Source organism: Corvus brachyrhynchos, unplaced genomic scaffold, assembly GCF_000691975.1.
Source record: "Corvus brachyrhynchos isolate BGI_N302 unplaced genomic scaffold, ASM69197v1 scaffold167, whole genome shotgun sequence".
NCBI lineage: Eukaryota > Metazoa > Chordata > Aves > Passeriformes > Corvidae > Corvus > Corvus brachyrhynchos.
The window spans coordinates 152,384-169,374 of record NW_008239547.1 but is presented as its reverse complement, the minus strand read 5'-3'; the positions used below and the strand labels follow the sequence as shown (position 1 = coordinate 169,374).

The window sequence follows — 16,991 nt, the reverse complement described above, 5'->3', positions numbered from 1 at the left end:
AAACACACTCCCATAGGATACATACACCTAAACTTTAGTGATAACCCTGCTGTACCTAGCATACACTACCAGAGATGCTGTAAGGAAATGATTCCTGAGTGTACAAAGACACTATTAGAGTGCAAAAGCAATGACCATGCAAGTGACAGCTCTACAAAGGATTACCATCTTGGGTCTCCAACTTTCCTAAACCAATCTTTAAAAAGTTTGTGTGCATATTGAGCTTCAATTGTACATTTCAAACTTCTATGAAAAAAGCCTCCTCTGAATCATACATCTTCATAAAACATAATTATCTGCAAAATACACAGGAATATGACCATGCCAAAACTGTACTTGAAAGTAGTTGGAGCACTTGGTGCAACTGCTTTCCCAACAGAGCTTCTTGCTGAAGCAGCGCTGTAAAACAAATACTTGCTATAAAATAATAAACCAAGTTACTTTCTGAACTGTTTCACTGCAAAAGTATTTTAATGCAAGACTGGTTATAAAACACTGTTAACATTCAGATTTGTAGGGTCATAGACTAAAACCAATGTAAATTTCAGCAATCTTAACATTTTAAGAGATTGAGGATCCTTCATATGACAGCTTTCCAAATCCCTATTGAAACAATTTCTTTCCTTGCAATGACAACTCTGGGATATTTCCAGTTATGCTTATATGATTACATTTTTCAGATTATAATGCAATATGTGGACTTAAGAGTAAGAAGAAATATTTTTACACTGTATTAAGATATGTGGGTTGTCGGGGTCTCCTCCCCCTGCCATGTAGCCCTGGGAGAGGGGCCCTGGGAGGGAGACACAGGGTTTCCCTGCCCCTGCTCAGCCTCGTTCCCCATTGGTTGTTTTGTGTTCCCTGTGCGGGCAGGGACCCTCAGGTCCCATGATTGCCTCAGTTCCTCGGCAGAGCCCCGGCCATGGGGCTGGAGAAATAAACATCTCTGAAACATCTAGCAAGAATCGGTCCATAGATATTTCTTTTCCATGGGACTCCTTGTTTGGTACATCATGTTACAGTATCCCCACTGTATCAGTTGATACCATCTTTATGAACTTAACAGAGATATTACTTCTTCCTCAAAAAAAAAAAAACTCTACTATTTTTATTTGCTGAATATCTTCATGAATCTGACTGAAATGAAGTGTCTAATTTGTTGTAGCCCCAAAACAGAACATAATCCAAAAAATGTGGTTTAACTAGACCCCACTGGTATGAACTAATACATGTGAACACAACTGACAACACATTAAAAGAGAGACCAGCATCCACTTTTTTATTCAAGATGATAGGGAGATATTGACCTACCATCTCTTACCAGGGCATCCTTACCTATCTACCCTTGTTTTTTGGAGAACAATTGCATGCACAACAATGGGGATAATGAAACCCTTCGAAAAAAGATAAGGGGATCACTAATGCTTATGAGCTTGGTAGAGCTTTTAAAGAGTACAGCTGCCTTAGAGTTTTATTAAAGTGCAGTTCTGAAGAAGGTCCCAGATTGTATCCAGTTTCCATTCTTTGAATTATATAACAATTTCTGAATCAAACTCTTCATTTTTTAGATGAAACTAAATCAAGAGATGTTCTTCAGAAGTTCATTTTTCATACTTGCATTGATAATGGGCATCCAGTCTATGGCAGGAGAGTAGAGCTTGCTCAAACAACTTCCACAAAACTAATTCAGTGTTGATATGTGCCATCAGATATGATCACCTCAATCAAAAAAATCACTTATATTCTGTCACACTGTTTCCTACAAGATAGAAAGACCACACACTTTCCTGAGAGAAGCCATGATTTATCTACTCAGTATTTATCTTGGGTTTGGGGAGTTTTTTTGTTACTGTTTGTTTGGTGGTTTGTTTTGTTTGGCTTTGTTTTTGTTGTTGCATTTGTTGTTTTTAATAAAGGCAAAATTCGTTCCCATTTTAGCCTATGTTCATAGAGATATGAATTAAATAGAGTATTCTGTGAAGGAGTCAAAATTTTATTTTGCTGGCCTTAACACTTCAACTGAACTCGGAAAAAGAATATTGATAAAGGTTCATCTGTAGCCTCCACTTATTTTTATGGCAAGAGTCTTTATAAGAAAACACAGAGGCCAAAGGTTTCATATTATATAATGTGACACAGTTTGTATGAAATGGTTATATACAACATCAAAGACTCAATAACTTACCAGTGTATTAAAGAAGGAAAGTTCTTACTCAAAACAAAATAAATAAAGGAAACAAAACCTTAGTAATTTCTTGGATTTATCTGCCATAACTTAGTGTGAGAACACTGCATGACTGCATGTGCAGAAAAGAGTATTAAAGTTATAGGAGTGAAAACAATTTATTCATAACTGATTTTATGAGCAGTGAAATTATGATGAAAACAGTAAAATGATGATGTATTTAAAAACAAACAAGAACTTCCTACATCTCATGTAGCATCCTTCTAGAAACCTCCCTCATGAACTTACTTGTGGAGCAGTTGTTGAACTCTATGTCATCTATCGCTGCTCCTCCTCCCAGGTCTCTGGTACGAATGCCTTCAAAGATTATTTCAAAATTCCTTAGCTTCCCCAAGTGTAACTTGACATTGTTCCACTTGTCACCATGATTTCCTGATTCACTCCATATTTTCACAATCCCATCATCAGTCTGAAATTTGAATAAACAATATATAGTAAGATACATGTAAATATGGATTATCAAACACAAGCTTTGGGGGAAAAAAACAAACCCAAACAAAATGGAGAGAAATCTGGAAGACACCCATGCAGTTGTGTCAAGAACTGGCAAACAGGTGCTTTGCTAGGATAATAGGAAAGGTAGTGAAATTAGAGGAGCACTGTGCAAATAACAACCATCAATAGTAGAGTCTCAGTAGAGAAATTACCTTGTGTGTGATTGAAATGCAAAACCACCCATTTTGTTAGAGTTGTATTTATCTTTATACAAAACTGTTCTTTGTTTTTAGAATATACTACTAGATGCAAGGCTACTCTACCATTTTAAATTGTATCTATCTATCTTTAAAAAGTTGTGACAATGGTGATAAAGGGGGAAAAAACTAACCAATATGCGATAAGCATAGATTTAGTATAGCTTATTTGAAGGTAAATAAGAGTACTCTGACTTTCAAGTACACTGATATATTTTAAAGCTTTTCTTTAGACCTCCTATCATACTACCTATCTGGCAAGTCATCAGCAAAGAACATGTTTCATTTTATCATAGTAGTGTTAGAATGCAGGTGCATCAATTTTCCTTGCTGTGAAGGAATGACACATCTATACAATGACATCACAAGGAAATATTTGCAAAAGTTTTGTATATGTCTAAATCTATTTTTCTTTATGAGTGTCTGACTAACCATCCAAACTGTAAATAGGATTTTTTTTTCTACTCTTTTCTTAGCAAAAGCCATTAGTACTCTAGCTAGGCTTTAAGAAAAACACTGTGAGATGCATCAAACAGCTAAATATAATGCATAACAAAGGTTCTAAGACTGTAGTACATGAACAAGCAAAATCTAAGAAAAATAGAGACAGCAGTAAAATAGGCAGGGAAGAAAATTAATTACATTTCTTTATCCGTGGTGAACCTGTTAGATCAGATTTATGTTAATAAGGTTGTCTTATGCATATTTATGATGGGAAAATGAATCTTGGTGCTGTAGATATGGTATTCTGAATAAGAAAGGGCAGACAAGCATGCACACAAATATTACATTTGTTGTTTGTGAATCAGGGAACTCATAGCATTGTTGATATCTTTTAGAAGGAGGTCCTCAGACCTAACAAAGCATAGAGACACTTGTGTGGCTTGGCAAGGGTATTCTGGAAAATCATAATGAACAGTAAAGGAAGTTTTGAAAACAATGACAACTTTACTTTAAAATGCTAAACAGGAAAGAAAAACAGGGATGAATTTCCCTAACTTCATGTAAAGTTGTAGGTATCCAGCTGGATAACTCTATTTCTGCACATAACTAGTGATGTTAGACCAGTGGTGATAGCAGCCCTTTATAAGTCATGATGTTTGAGCACACAAGCACCTACAGACACAAGGACCTACAGACACAAGTTTAGGCATTGCTTCTTCAGTTATGTCTCATTTGTTTAAAGCCAATGGCATAGTCCACTACAGTGAAAATAATGTAACAGGACCTTAGTGGTGCTTTGCACCACTAATTCCAGAGTTGATGACTACTGGTTATGATTTTCTAAAAGTATTTCTCCCAGTGAGACTCCTGACTCTATGTGCCGTCACATCAGGGGTCCATTCTTTTAAAAGAGTCATAGCACCATAGATTGTCTCAAGTTCAAAGGGACCTGTGATGATTTTCAAATCCAACTCCTTGCTTCTTGCAGAAGTACTTAAAACTAAACCATGATCAAGAGCATCATCCAGATGCTCCTTGAATTCAGGCATGCTTTGTGCTGTGACCACTTCCCTGGGGAGCCTGTTCCAGGAACTGACTACCCTCCCAGCGAAGAAACCCCTTTTGGGCCTACAGTCAATGCAGTTAAGGTAGACTGGAATCAGAATGAGAGTAAGACCTTTTGTAAAACTTCTATGTACACTTCAGTGTAGAAGCACAGCTTAGAGGACTCATTATTAACACTGTGCTCAAAAAAAGTAGATACAGTAATTGAAGCTGATTTCAAAAGTGGTAAAACAGAGTGGCAAATTTTAAACTTACTCCTATTATACCTGTTCATCAAATATGTAGTCAACAACTTATTTCAATAACTCAGCTATGTCTATTCCATTGATTCTGATATTTTTGAATAACATCCAAGAGAGTGTTTCTTATTATTAGGGTAGTTTTTTAGTCTGCAAACATCTTCCACCTATTCATGACATAAATAAAATTTATGGTTGTGAGTTACACTTGGTCTGTTGTATTCTCCAACATAGAATACAACTCCAAAACTTAGAAAAGATGCACTTTTAAACATTTAATCCATTTGTTGTATAAGGACCCTTTTCTCTCTGAACTTGAGAACTGTTTGGAATACAAATAATTTTCACAAATATTATTTATAATAAATCACTGATTAATTTTACAAAAGTAGCTCAGTGCTGTGTATTAGTGGTGAATTTAGGAAACTTAAAATGAAATAGATAATAACAATGCTAAATGATAAGGGACTTGCCTTACATTCATGCATTTGAGCACGATAGAAAAATTCAAAGTTTGTATCTATCTGAACATTAAGCCCCAAAACTATTATAAAATTAGATGTATTTAAGTTTGGATGTATGGAGATAGGTGGAGCTTTTCAAAATACACAGAGATAAGCATTTATATAAAATCTGGGTGTGTTATTTGTTGCACAGTTAACCAGAGTACGAGCCTCATGTCTGCTGCTAGCCAGATCTTGATTGATTTCACATTATATTTCATTACATGACATTCTGTTCAGACTAACGTGTTTATCACATCGATTTTTGAGTAAAGAATGCTACAGTTACAAGTGATAGGGATCACATATTTCTTTAGAAATAACCACATAAAAATGTTGTAGCAATCAATTTGTATATGGTATCATAGCCATAACGTATCAAATCTTTATGCAATTATAGGCACTGGGGTATTTTTTATACAGTGAGACACAGAAATATTTTTTGTTAAGAAGAATTTTTGCAGATGGAAACTTTATGGCAGTCTCCTTGCACTTCACAAATTAGTGAATGTGAGCACACAAATAAAAAGCAGAAGAGACATTTCTATTCTTGCCTGGGTTCCACAGATGGAGTTCCTATACAATAGTAGCACTTCAAAAAGCATGAAAGGCTGATTTTTCAGCTGCTCAGCTACGGCTCTACATATGAAAATCAAAAGCATCCCCATCCACTGCATAACTGTATGAAAGCTGTTCCAATCCAGAGTGCAAAGTCCTTTCAAAGTCATAAGCTCTACACGTTGTCTGCATCAGACATCCAAGAGGAGGTGGCAAAGGGAGAGACAAGCAGTAAACTTGGCTTTCCTCCTCTCCCCAGGCCCAGAGAGTGAAGCTGGCTTGGCTCAGGGCTGTAAGCTATACATTTCTGGATACATGCTTGGCATGAGAGGATCATTGCTTGTAAGCTTTGCAAATTCCATTTCATGAATTATTGTTTTGTTTTCTGTATTCTCCAACCTTCTAATCTGTCTTGTGCTTTGGCACTTCTTTCATATCTTTGGAATGTGTTTGCTTCTAAAACAAAAATATGGCCTGCGGGGGTATGGAAAAATTATTCTGTGCTTTGACCTGCCCATTGCATCCAGAAATCCTTCCATCTTTTTCACTCTGGTATACATATACTAATGTAAAGGAAACATATGTAAAAGAGATAGATGACAAGCAGAAATAAGCTTAGCGTAGAGGAGGCTGGAGGCCAGTATCACCTTATTTTTCTGCTTTTAAGAGGTTATTCTTTTGCTGACACCTACTCATAGTTAGTGTAGATTGCTTGTCAGCCTGGGCTGGTTGGCGGCAAAAGGCCCAGTTGAACTTTGTGCTCTGACAGGCTGATAAAAGGTGGCTCAGATCTGTGGGTTTGGTGGACAGTCCTGTCTGTATGTTTGTGGGTTGACTGTGCTGGCTGTTGGTCAGGGCAGAAATCTAATTTTCCTGCTAACCCTCAGGAGTTTTAGCTGCATGTAGGCTTTATGCAGGCAGAAACAGTTAAAGAGGATTGTTGGTCATACCAACAGGATGACTGGACTACGGGGTACAATAGAACACATCCTAGTTTCGCATATGTATTTATCCTTTAGAATTATTTCTTCCCAGTATATGGTCTACTATTTATTAGTGCAGACTATTACTGGGAAATACCACTACAAAAAAGATCTGGAAAGTTCCCCAGAACATAAATTTTACAACCCATTTTGTAATTCTGTACTTTTTAATTCCCTAAACTCAACTTGAGAAATTCTGAGACTTCAATATTATTGACAGATCACGTAAAAAAAATTGTCAGTTCTTCCCAAAAATACACACCAAGATTGCTAAAAACAGATGGTGTTTTCATTTAAGGCTCTGAAAAGTTATTATTAATTACACATCACTGCCCTCTGTGGGTTGAAGATAGTGAAAGGTCAGGCTGAGGTGAGGAGCCATCATTAAGTGAAACCTGACAGTAAAGGGCATATTTTTACATTGATTTGTGGCAGTGGGTCCTAGTCTTCCACTGGCACATCACGCTGAGTAATAAACACTCTCTGAAAATGGCAGAATTACTTCTAAGAAGGCCACAACCTGTTTAGGTCTGTAGGTCTATATGCCTAGACTTATCAGAAAATTTGTATTCATATTCAGAGAATTTTTATCTGCTTTCTGATGGTCTGAGGGGAGTTATTTCTTAATGATTTCATTCCATTGTAATTCAGAATCTTTCTCATGCTTGTCTTCATCTGAAGGATGATCTAAAGTGTTTATAGCTTCTCTTTCGAGCACTTCAAGGGGGAAGGTACAACTTACAAGGCTCAATATCCTCATTAATTCACCTGGGGATAGTAAGAATAAAGGAGGGGAAGGATTTCTTTCTGTCTTAGAATTCCTTTTATTTTGTGGCTGAGTTTAATATTTTTCTATCCATGAGAGACAACCATTATTCTCAAGGCTACATTTCTAACAGAGTCAGAACAATATTAGGAACTGACACCAAAGCATTCACAAGGAGTGTGTGATTTTCCCTTACAAGATATTGCAAAGAAACTTCCTGTGAATACACTTTCTTTCAGAGCAATACAGTAAGTATTCCAGATGCAATTATAAAGATTCTTCTGTGAGACAATCTTCCTAGTTGCATCTGCAGTGAAACAGAAATGAAACACAGATTTTGTTCTTGATCTGCACCTCTCCTATTCATATTCTGAGCTAGGTTCAAAATATTTCCCTGGTTCCTTCCCATCAGATATTTATTTCAGCAGAGCCACAGGAAATGAAGCAGAGCTTACCAAATGGATGGAGGCAATGAAAGCATTTGTTAAATATTCCTGGACTCTTCGAATCAAATATACATGAGGCCTTTTTAATCAGACAGCATATTTTCAAATGATTCATCAAAAAACAATTAACTGTTTGTTATTAATACCTTAAGAATACTTTCAAGATTCACTGTATCAAAAGACTTCCCTTACTGCAGAACCTTTCAGACCTTTGAGAGAAGTAAAACTCTTTTTACATACTCTTTTTAAAAAATTAGAAAAAACATCTCTGCATTCAGGTTACTTTGAAAACCATATCTTCCTGACAAGCTTTGATGATCCAGAATCTTTTAAACATGATATATGTTATGCAAAGCACAGAAAAATAGTATAGAATGAGCATAATGTGACCTTAACTGTCATTGTTCTTTTCTCTAGTTTTGGATGCACTGTTATCCCTCTGTTTTACAGGAGTATTTCAGGAGGACAGTTTACTTTTCAGGCATTTCTTCTTGGTTTAGAATGAAATGTATTTTCATGATGTGCAAATGAAGTTAATTAATAAATCTGGTTTTAATGAAGTTTTATTTTCCTTGGTGTAGAAACATTATTAATAACTTTTCATGGCTGACCAAGTAGTTTAAAACTGAATTATTCCATGATGAGGTGCATTACTTCCATGCTTCCTCCTTTTTTCAACAAGGAGTGGAGTGCAGTACTGAGCTTCACGTGCACATCAAAGAAACAGGAGGCAGTAGGAAGAAGAGTCACAGCTTTCCTTTATTTGTCCATAATTTAAAGACCTTTTAATGAATTTGTATTTCTCCAAGTCACAGAACAATTAATATCTTTGCTGACAATTCTAATATCATCTATCTACTTATTTCGGTTTCATTGCTTGAGAGTGAGTCCTATTTGGAGAAGGGTCTGAACACCTCAATTTGGGCTGTTGTTACCTCTGCACTGCAGTACACAGAATACTTGCTTAATTTAAAGATCTCACTTCCTAGGCTTAATTTTCTCATAAGTAGCTTGAAACAAAAGCACATTAAAATACAATAAAACTCAAGACTGATGCTGTATAGCAAAAACTCTTAAAAAAAAAAAAGTGATTATTTTATCTTCTTCACCTGAAGGTTTATTCAAAGTACACGAGAGAGTTTCTTTTTTTTTCATTTCTCACTAATTTTCTCTTAAAAATTCCTAAAACACTATTGTTTTAGTTTAAAACAGTAAATTAACCCTACAGAGTTTGACCTTACTTTTTATTCAAGCAAAAAAAGCTCTACATGAGCTAAATGGTCAGAGAGTATGAAATTATCAAATGTATTTAAATGAATTAAAAATGAACTGAAGTCAAGATTTGTTCATCCAAGACTTAAAATTCAAGTTAACATTTTCTTTCCGATCCTCTCCCCTATTTTCTTTGTTTCCTTGTTTCCTCTTTTCTCTCTCTGTTTTTCCTTCACAGTGACACGAAGAAAAATGAGAGCAGCCAATAAGGCCATGAAGATGCGAGTTCTGAACAAGCATATGTGTCCTCTGGCACACCTGTCAATCACCAGTCTGATAACAATTCAATACAAACAGCTCAGTGGTGCTTTATAACAGCAGCTATAGTTAAAATATAGTTAATAGTTAAAATAAATCAGCTACCTTATTCTAGAGAAAGGCACATACTCTGCATTTTAAATGTGAGGTTGATAAGTGTATGCAAACAAACCAAACAAAATATTTGTACATGTTGTTAATAATGTAGGAAAATCTGGGCAGAGAAGTAGTTATTTATTATTCTGCCTTTAGCTAGTGTTTTGAAAATTTGTTGCTCCTATTAAATAATTCTTGTGGTTAGTAATACTGTTGCATTTAGTAAATTGCTGCTAATTATCTGAACACTGAAGCTCTGCATTAAACATATAATTCCAAAACTATTAAGTCTTCCTAGAATAGCTCTGAGACAAATAGAAAAAATTTCAATGTAGGAAGAAATTTAAAACTCAAAATTTATCCTTCATCATTAAACTGAAGGATGCTGCAGGATGCACGCTATGGGATTCTGAGTTTTTCGGCAAATTGAGGTAGCAAAAATGAAGAAACATCATCCAAAAAAGGAAACAATTGAACTGCAAGAATCTGCAGAGTAATGGTTCCAAAAGGCAGGAACAAATTAGGGACAAGCATGCAACAGGATGAGTTTTACTTAGGAATATGATACTGATGTGCTTACTCAAATTCCAGTGTCCTCAATGAAAATTTGTGACTCTCAGCAATGAAAAGAATGCATTAAAAGGATACAATAAAAATTTCAAAATTGTCAGTGTTATATTATGGTGGGAACCAAGCATGCTATTTAGTATGTCTCTGTCTTCAATAAAAAACAGAAAGAAACCTGAAGCTGATCAAATGACATATTGGAGAAATTATTTGATCCGGGCAATATATATTTACTACCATACAACATATGTACATCAGCATGCATGAAAATTTGGTTTCACTTTTAAGGCCAACTTAAAAAAATCAAACAATTCCATTTCCACAGTGCATTTTAGAAAGAAGGAAAACAGTGAGATGAAACAGGGATATTTCAGTTTTCGAGGCTTTTATTACAGTCTGTATTAGTCTCAGTAGGTTTTCATAATAAGGGTTTATGACAAAGTCTATCCAGTCACCCCCTTAATTTCCTCCTTTGTGTAAAGTTTTAGATGATTTTCATTCTCTGAAATATCTTTTCCCCAATTTTCATTTCTGAAATTGACCTCATTATAAAAAAGGAATATGCATTTCAGAAAAAACCCCATTCATTCTAATGAAAAAAATAGATGAATAAAAGTATACCACAGATAAAATTCCTTTTTTAAAATGCACCAATTTTGTTGGAATTCTGAAATCTCAGTGAATTCCTCAAGAGCATCAAAAGACATCAACACCTCCCCCTGCCATGGGTACCAGCACTTGCAATGTTTCTAGAAGTAAAATTCTTAAATAGTAAGACTATTCTTTCTTAACTACTCTAAGTGCTGAATTGAGAAAAGTTTAAAAGATGCTTTGATAAAACGTGACTGGTAATTCACCTGGAGACAGGATTTTGTTTCAAGTGGGTACACATTGGAAGGAATGACAATTAAATTGCTGGTTAAAAAAGATGAAGTTATACTTTAAACCCACTTATTTTGGAAATCCATAACGGGAAGTAAAGAATAACTTATTGTTTTTCTTTGAATTATTCTGTGTATCTCACTTTCTTATACCTTGGGTTTATCCTGTCACAACTATTAAATCTAATAGATTTCATTATAACCAGCTTTCATTTATAACCAAGCAAACTTTTCTGACATTTGCATCCCTTTACGTTCCTATGATAGTATTTCTATCAAATATGCTTTTATGTACTTAGGTTCTTAAAAAATACATCTTCATCTCATACGTTATCCTTACTGATTAGAAGACAGAAATAAAACAGCTCCTCATTGTAGAAGATAATTCATTAGGTACTTTGTACTACTTCATCCTCTCTTCATTTCCCAGCCCTCCCAGCCCTTCTTTCTCCTCAAATGCATACATTTCTTCTTCATTTCCTCTCATAATCCACCTTTGTTTGATTTTGGGTTTTAGGTAGCTTAAGGGATACAATTTTGATTGCTTGGATTACACTTTTTTCCTTCAGTTCTGTTGCTAAGTAATAATAAGCATCAAAGCCACTTGATAAGACCATTAGCATTTCAAGCAACTTAGTTGTTTTGTCTCAAACCTTGTTATACCTTTTTTTTAATCACATTTTATAGGTCTCTGGATTGTTCCCATCTCAGAGTTGAGGCAACTGTAATATTTTGGAAAAGAAAAGCTTCAAAGAGAAATAATCACAGTTGCAAAAAATTCTAGGAAGACTATGGACAACAGTTACAACCCTCCATAACACCAAACAAGGACAGTGTGCTAAATGTTGGGCAATGCTAGATTTCTTGGATTATAAAATGAAAGTAACCCCTTACTTCTACTGACAACCTAAATAAATGCAGAGCATATCGAGTAACAGGTGTAACAGAACAGTTTGTGGATCAAGATCATAAAAAGTTGTTGCAACCTCAAATTTGTCATGTTTTTCCTTCTATATGGAATACTCTGAATACCATATTGAAAGATGGGATGCAAAAGTCACTTATCAAATTTCAGCTTTTTTTGTTCACCTTTAACTTTTTAACTCATCTTCTCCTTCTTTTCTTTTTTTCCCCCCATTAAGGTTTTCCTTTATCAGTTTGGATATAGACTGAGAGAAGGAAAACAAACTTGTTTTCCAAATAGGAGGAGCATACCCCTAACAACTCTAGGACCAATGGTGACATCCATGATGCATCTTGACCTCAGAGCACCCACTGGGAAGGACAATGGCAGGGCACAGCCATTGTGTGTCTTGGAAAATCTGCATGTACAACCAGCTACAGTGAAACTGGGACATGGGTAAAACTCATGTCTCAGGTCTGCAGATCAGACCAGGCACTGCCAACGAGTGTTTGTCCAGGATGCCTTTTGGAGAAAAAGGATGGAGAAAAACCTTTTCTTTCACATGCCATGGATCAAAGTACCATTTGAGTGACACAGGGGGCAGGCAGAAGCTGTGCTAGCAGGACAACTTTTCTCCTCTGACACTTTGATAGATACTTGGTAAGGCCAGAAGCATTCCATTCGCAGTGCTACAGTGTTCCACAAAGTGGGAATTATGGCATCAGCCTGTGTGAAAGTCCTCTCAGCTCTTCAAAATGTGAAGATCTGCTCATGAAGAATTAAAGAATTGTCGTTATAGCTGCCTTGAAAAATAAAATCCCCAAGGCAAAACCAATTCAGCGGAACAAAACATCTGGAATCTTCCAGAGATTTTTTTTTTTAAGTCAATATTTCAATTTGGCAATTCACATTGAATAACACACTGGTTCTCTGTATGATACTGAATAGAACTAGGAAAATATATCTTTACCAGAATTCTGGTGAGGCAAAAATAAAATAAAAAAAAAGAAGTACATATCTCTGATGTAAACAAAACATACTTAGAAAAAGTAAGGTTATTTTAGGCAGGACCATGTAATTAAAAGATTAGTAATAATTTTCAACACCAACAATGGTAATTCTTAATTCTTGTACACTGACATTAAAAATTTTAATGTTTTACTAAATATTTAATCTGTCACTTCCTCCAAGTGACAACTCTGCAGGACAAGGATTGACATGAATATTCCCTACTAATCATCAAAGTGCATCGTATGCTTTTTCAGATGAATGAGAGTGATTAATGTCAGTCAGGTGTTGTTCCTACTTTGATGCAGTGGGATGTTCTCTGGGGTATAACTGTATTTCTTTCTTTGTGACATCTAATATACAGCCTATTTTTATTCTATTGGAATATTCTTTTCAATTGGATTGTAGCTTTTGGCCTTGTATAAATACAGAACAGATCCTCTGGGATATTAGATGAACTGGACAGCCTCAGGGGACTCAAAATGCTGAGGCTGAAAAAAATAGTATGTTCTTTATATAGTCAAAGCTCAATTAAGTATTTTAAGCTTCACTGAATCGATTCTGAACAAATGAGACATCCTAAAGAGAAATGCTCAAGTCCTGTCTCTATAACATCTAATGGATACGACTATTTATTTCTGAGAGTGCCAAAGAACCAGCTATCTGATTTAATTTTTTAATCTGCAGGTATGAAATATATTCTCTACAAACTGAGGGCTCTTATAACTGATAGATATTCCTATAATAAAACAGTTCTCTATCCAATGGCCACCACCTAGTATGTTGAAGGACATATGAAGTTACAAATAACTAAATACACATAGCACAGCAGAGATATAGAAGACAAAAATTTGCAGACAGATTCACGCGATCTTGGTGTTTGCATTGCCAGCATACATATTAAAACTTTACATAAGTATATGACAACATTTACTGAAATATTCAAAATTCAAATATTTATCCGGTGACATGCCTGATGGCACCCAATATTGCTTACTGAAAGGTATAATATATAGTTACAAGTCTACAGGTACATTTCCTCTTGTAGATGATTGCTTTACAATGAGACAAATCATATTTAAGATTCCTTTTGACATGTGGAGTTAAAACCCACCATCAACAAAGAGAGGCTAAAGTGACTGCAGCAGTGGCTGCTCTGGGGGCATCTGTGACTTTAAGTAATTGGAATCCCATCCAGACTGGGACAAATTGCATTATAACAGCAAGTCCTGTCACCTTAACATATTTCTTAGAAAAAACTCCCTGATGGAGAAAGTGCAGAAGTCTCCTTCTAAGATGTCTTTCCTATGGTAAGAGACACAATTTTCCAGAGAAAGGCAAATGACTGATCTAAGAACAAACAAGAGAACACGTCAGCCACACTTCAATATGTATAAGAGAATTTGTAATACCTTTCAACCTGTCAAACACATACAAATGAAACCAAGGTAGAACAGGAAATTCAGTGGCATTTTTTTCTCTTCCATTAATTTTTTTTTTGTTTTCAATTAAAATCCCTCAGAAGTCCTTCCATTTTTTTTCCCCCCATGCAGCAACTATTACATTATCCACTTCTGTTTTATAGTTTCAGGAGCTGTGATAACTTCAATTCTCTGGTTCCACTTCTTCAGTTTTCCCCTAGATCTTGCAGACAGTGCAGAAGTTCTGTCTGCGTTTTCTAAATGGATTTATTCCCTGCAGCAAATAAGCACAGAGCTAATTATCAGAAGAGTATAAACCTTTTAGTGTGAACTGAGGAAATATTGCAACATTAAAAAAGGCAAATCAAAGAAAAATATAGCCACTAAGTGACAAAACAACCAAAAATAAGAAAACTCCAAGGGATTTTTGGAAGAATGTACCTTCCCCACCACTTCTACAGTAGAAATTCAATTTCATCATGTCAGTATGGAAGGACAGATTTTAAAATAATTTTTAAGAATTTTCTACAGCAATGGCATCCTCTGTGTAAATTCTGTAGCAATTAGATTGGCATAGTCAGAAAACTAAATGGTATGCTGTAGGGTATTTTATTACCATTTACCATGATGTTCCTACTTTGGTCTTGCCACATGGTCATCCCTACCTTTCTTTCTTATATGACCACATCTTCTGTGGATATTATTTGTAAAACCACTCAGGTTTTCAAATGCATACAGTGAAAATTCTCTTGTCAAACTCTTTAATATTGGTCTTTTCAAGACAGATGGTCTCTTTAACCATTACGGCCAAAAGATTTCAGATCTAACCTGAATAAACCCCTCACTTCTCTGAGAAACAAATCTTGGTACAACTTGGAAGGAGGGGACTGCAATTTTTACAGAAATTAAATTCCAGAGATACTGACTTTAAAAGACTATACTTTTAACTAAGGGAAAGTCTAAGATTAATTAATGTGCAGCTAGTGAGTCGGGGAAGATTTTCATTAGTTCTTAATTTCTTTCCATAGCCCACATATTCCTAAAACAGCTAGACTGGGAAAAGAAAAAAAGCAGAACTCTCTTTCTTTTAGTAAGTCCTGAAGAATAGAGCTGGTGTATAAAATGTTAAAGAGATGGAAACCCATATACGTAATTTTTGACTGCTAATAAGCTTTTTGGTAACATACTCCCTCTGAACTCCCGTGGAACACAATTCTGAACCGGATCACACTGTAAAAATGTTCAGAATAATGTTGTGCACTGCAGAATCCTTCACGTCTAATGATATTTCCATGTCATAAATAGGAAGAGCCTTATAGTGTTCGCTGATCAATGAAGTGAATTAGATGCCTCATGTATCAAAATTTAGATAGTACCTCTTCTGGATCACATTGGAAATTCTTATTTAAAGAAGTTTTTCTTCCATGCAGATCAAACTAAATTAAACTGGAAAACAGTAATATACTAGAGCTGTGCTATTCAGTGGAAAGCGTGGAAGGCAAGAGTGAGGTGCTGAGGGGAAGACCAAATCACATCTAAATATAGACTGAAAATTTTAATTGGATGAATGGCAGAGTAGCTTTATCATTCTGTCACTTAAAAGAAGAAGCACTTTATTCAGATGCCTAAATGAGATGGTATAAATGTACAGAAGACAAGTGTAAGCAAACTATTTAAAAGCTGAAAGATGCTTCACGTTTGTGCCTTGATTTATTGATTCAGCCAAATATAGATTGAGTGTCTGGTCCACAGTAATTTCAAACAAGAAAACAGTTTCCAATAAACTGAGAAGTTAACTATATAAAATAAATGTTGTTATACAATTGGACAAGCCTAATTTTCCTAAAGGTCATATGACCTTTCCACAACAGCTCACTCTTTTTACATTTCAGTGAAAGAGAAATTGACATCCATAAAATTGGATGCCAAATAATAATTTAAATGATTAATAATAAAATGGAACTTGTGGTATCAAACCTTATCCTATTGTTATAATAAGAAAGGTGTGGTGACATCTCACAGTTTAGAGAAAACAGATGATTTTGCAAAGAAATAAAGTAAGGTTACTTGCACTTTTTTGTTCACCTTTCTTTTAATGGTTTTAGTATCATAAGTTTTCGAATTAAAGCTAAAATATATCACTGTATTTTTATTCAATGACTGCTATCCAACAAATAAGAATGCTTTCCATTATAAGATTTTTTTTCCACTTGTATGAATTTGAATAGTAAGCAAAAAATTTGGGCTGGTAGTTTTCGTTTAGTATGAATATCTGAAAAGCATCCACATCAGGTTTTGACAGATACAGTCTCAAAGGCTTGGGTTTTTTGTTTGGTAGGTTGTGGGTTTTTATGGAATGCTCATTCTCTTTAGAAAACAAGACCCCAATTCTGCTAAGAAAATGCTCATATTTTGAACACACCCAGTTACTCCTGGTTCACATTACAGCTAAGATTAAATAATTCTCCTTATTTTTTAATTCCATAAGATCCATACTTATAATAAATTTTTTTTATTAAAAAACAAACAAAAAAAAAGCCCTCCACAAACTTTCCAGATCATCTAAACAACTGGAGCTAAAGAAAAAATAGTATCATAGCTGGATTAAGAGCCTCTACTCATTTGGTATGTGGGATCGAGCTA

General features: G+C 35.2%; 1 protein-coding gene across 1 annotated transcript in view; it reads right to left on the bottom strand.

Annotated features, from left to right (window-relative positions):
* MALRD1 (MAM and LDL receptor class A domain containing 1) overlaps nucleotides 1-16,991 on the bottom strand; it is a 238,264-nt gene that overhangs the window by 93,582 nt on the left and 127,691 nt on the right. Inside the window, exon 29 of the mRNA XM_017741406.1 lies at nucleotides 2,474-2,654. Coding sequence (XP_017596895.1) covers nucleotides 2,474-2,654 — 181 coding nt within the window. The remainder of the gene's footprint in view (nucleotides 1-2,473; nucleotides 2,655-16,991) is intronic.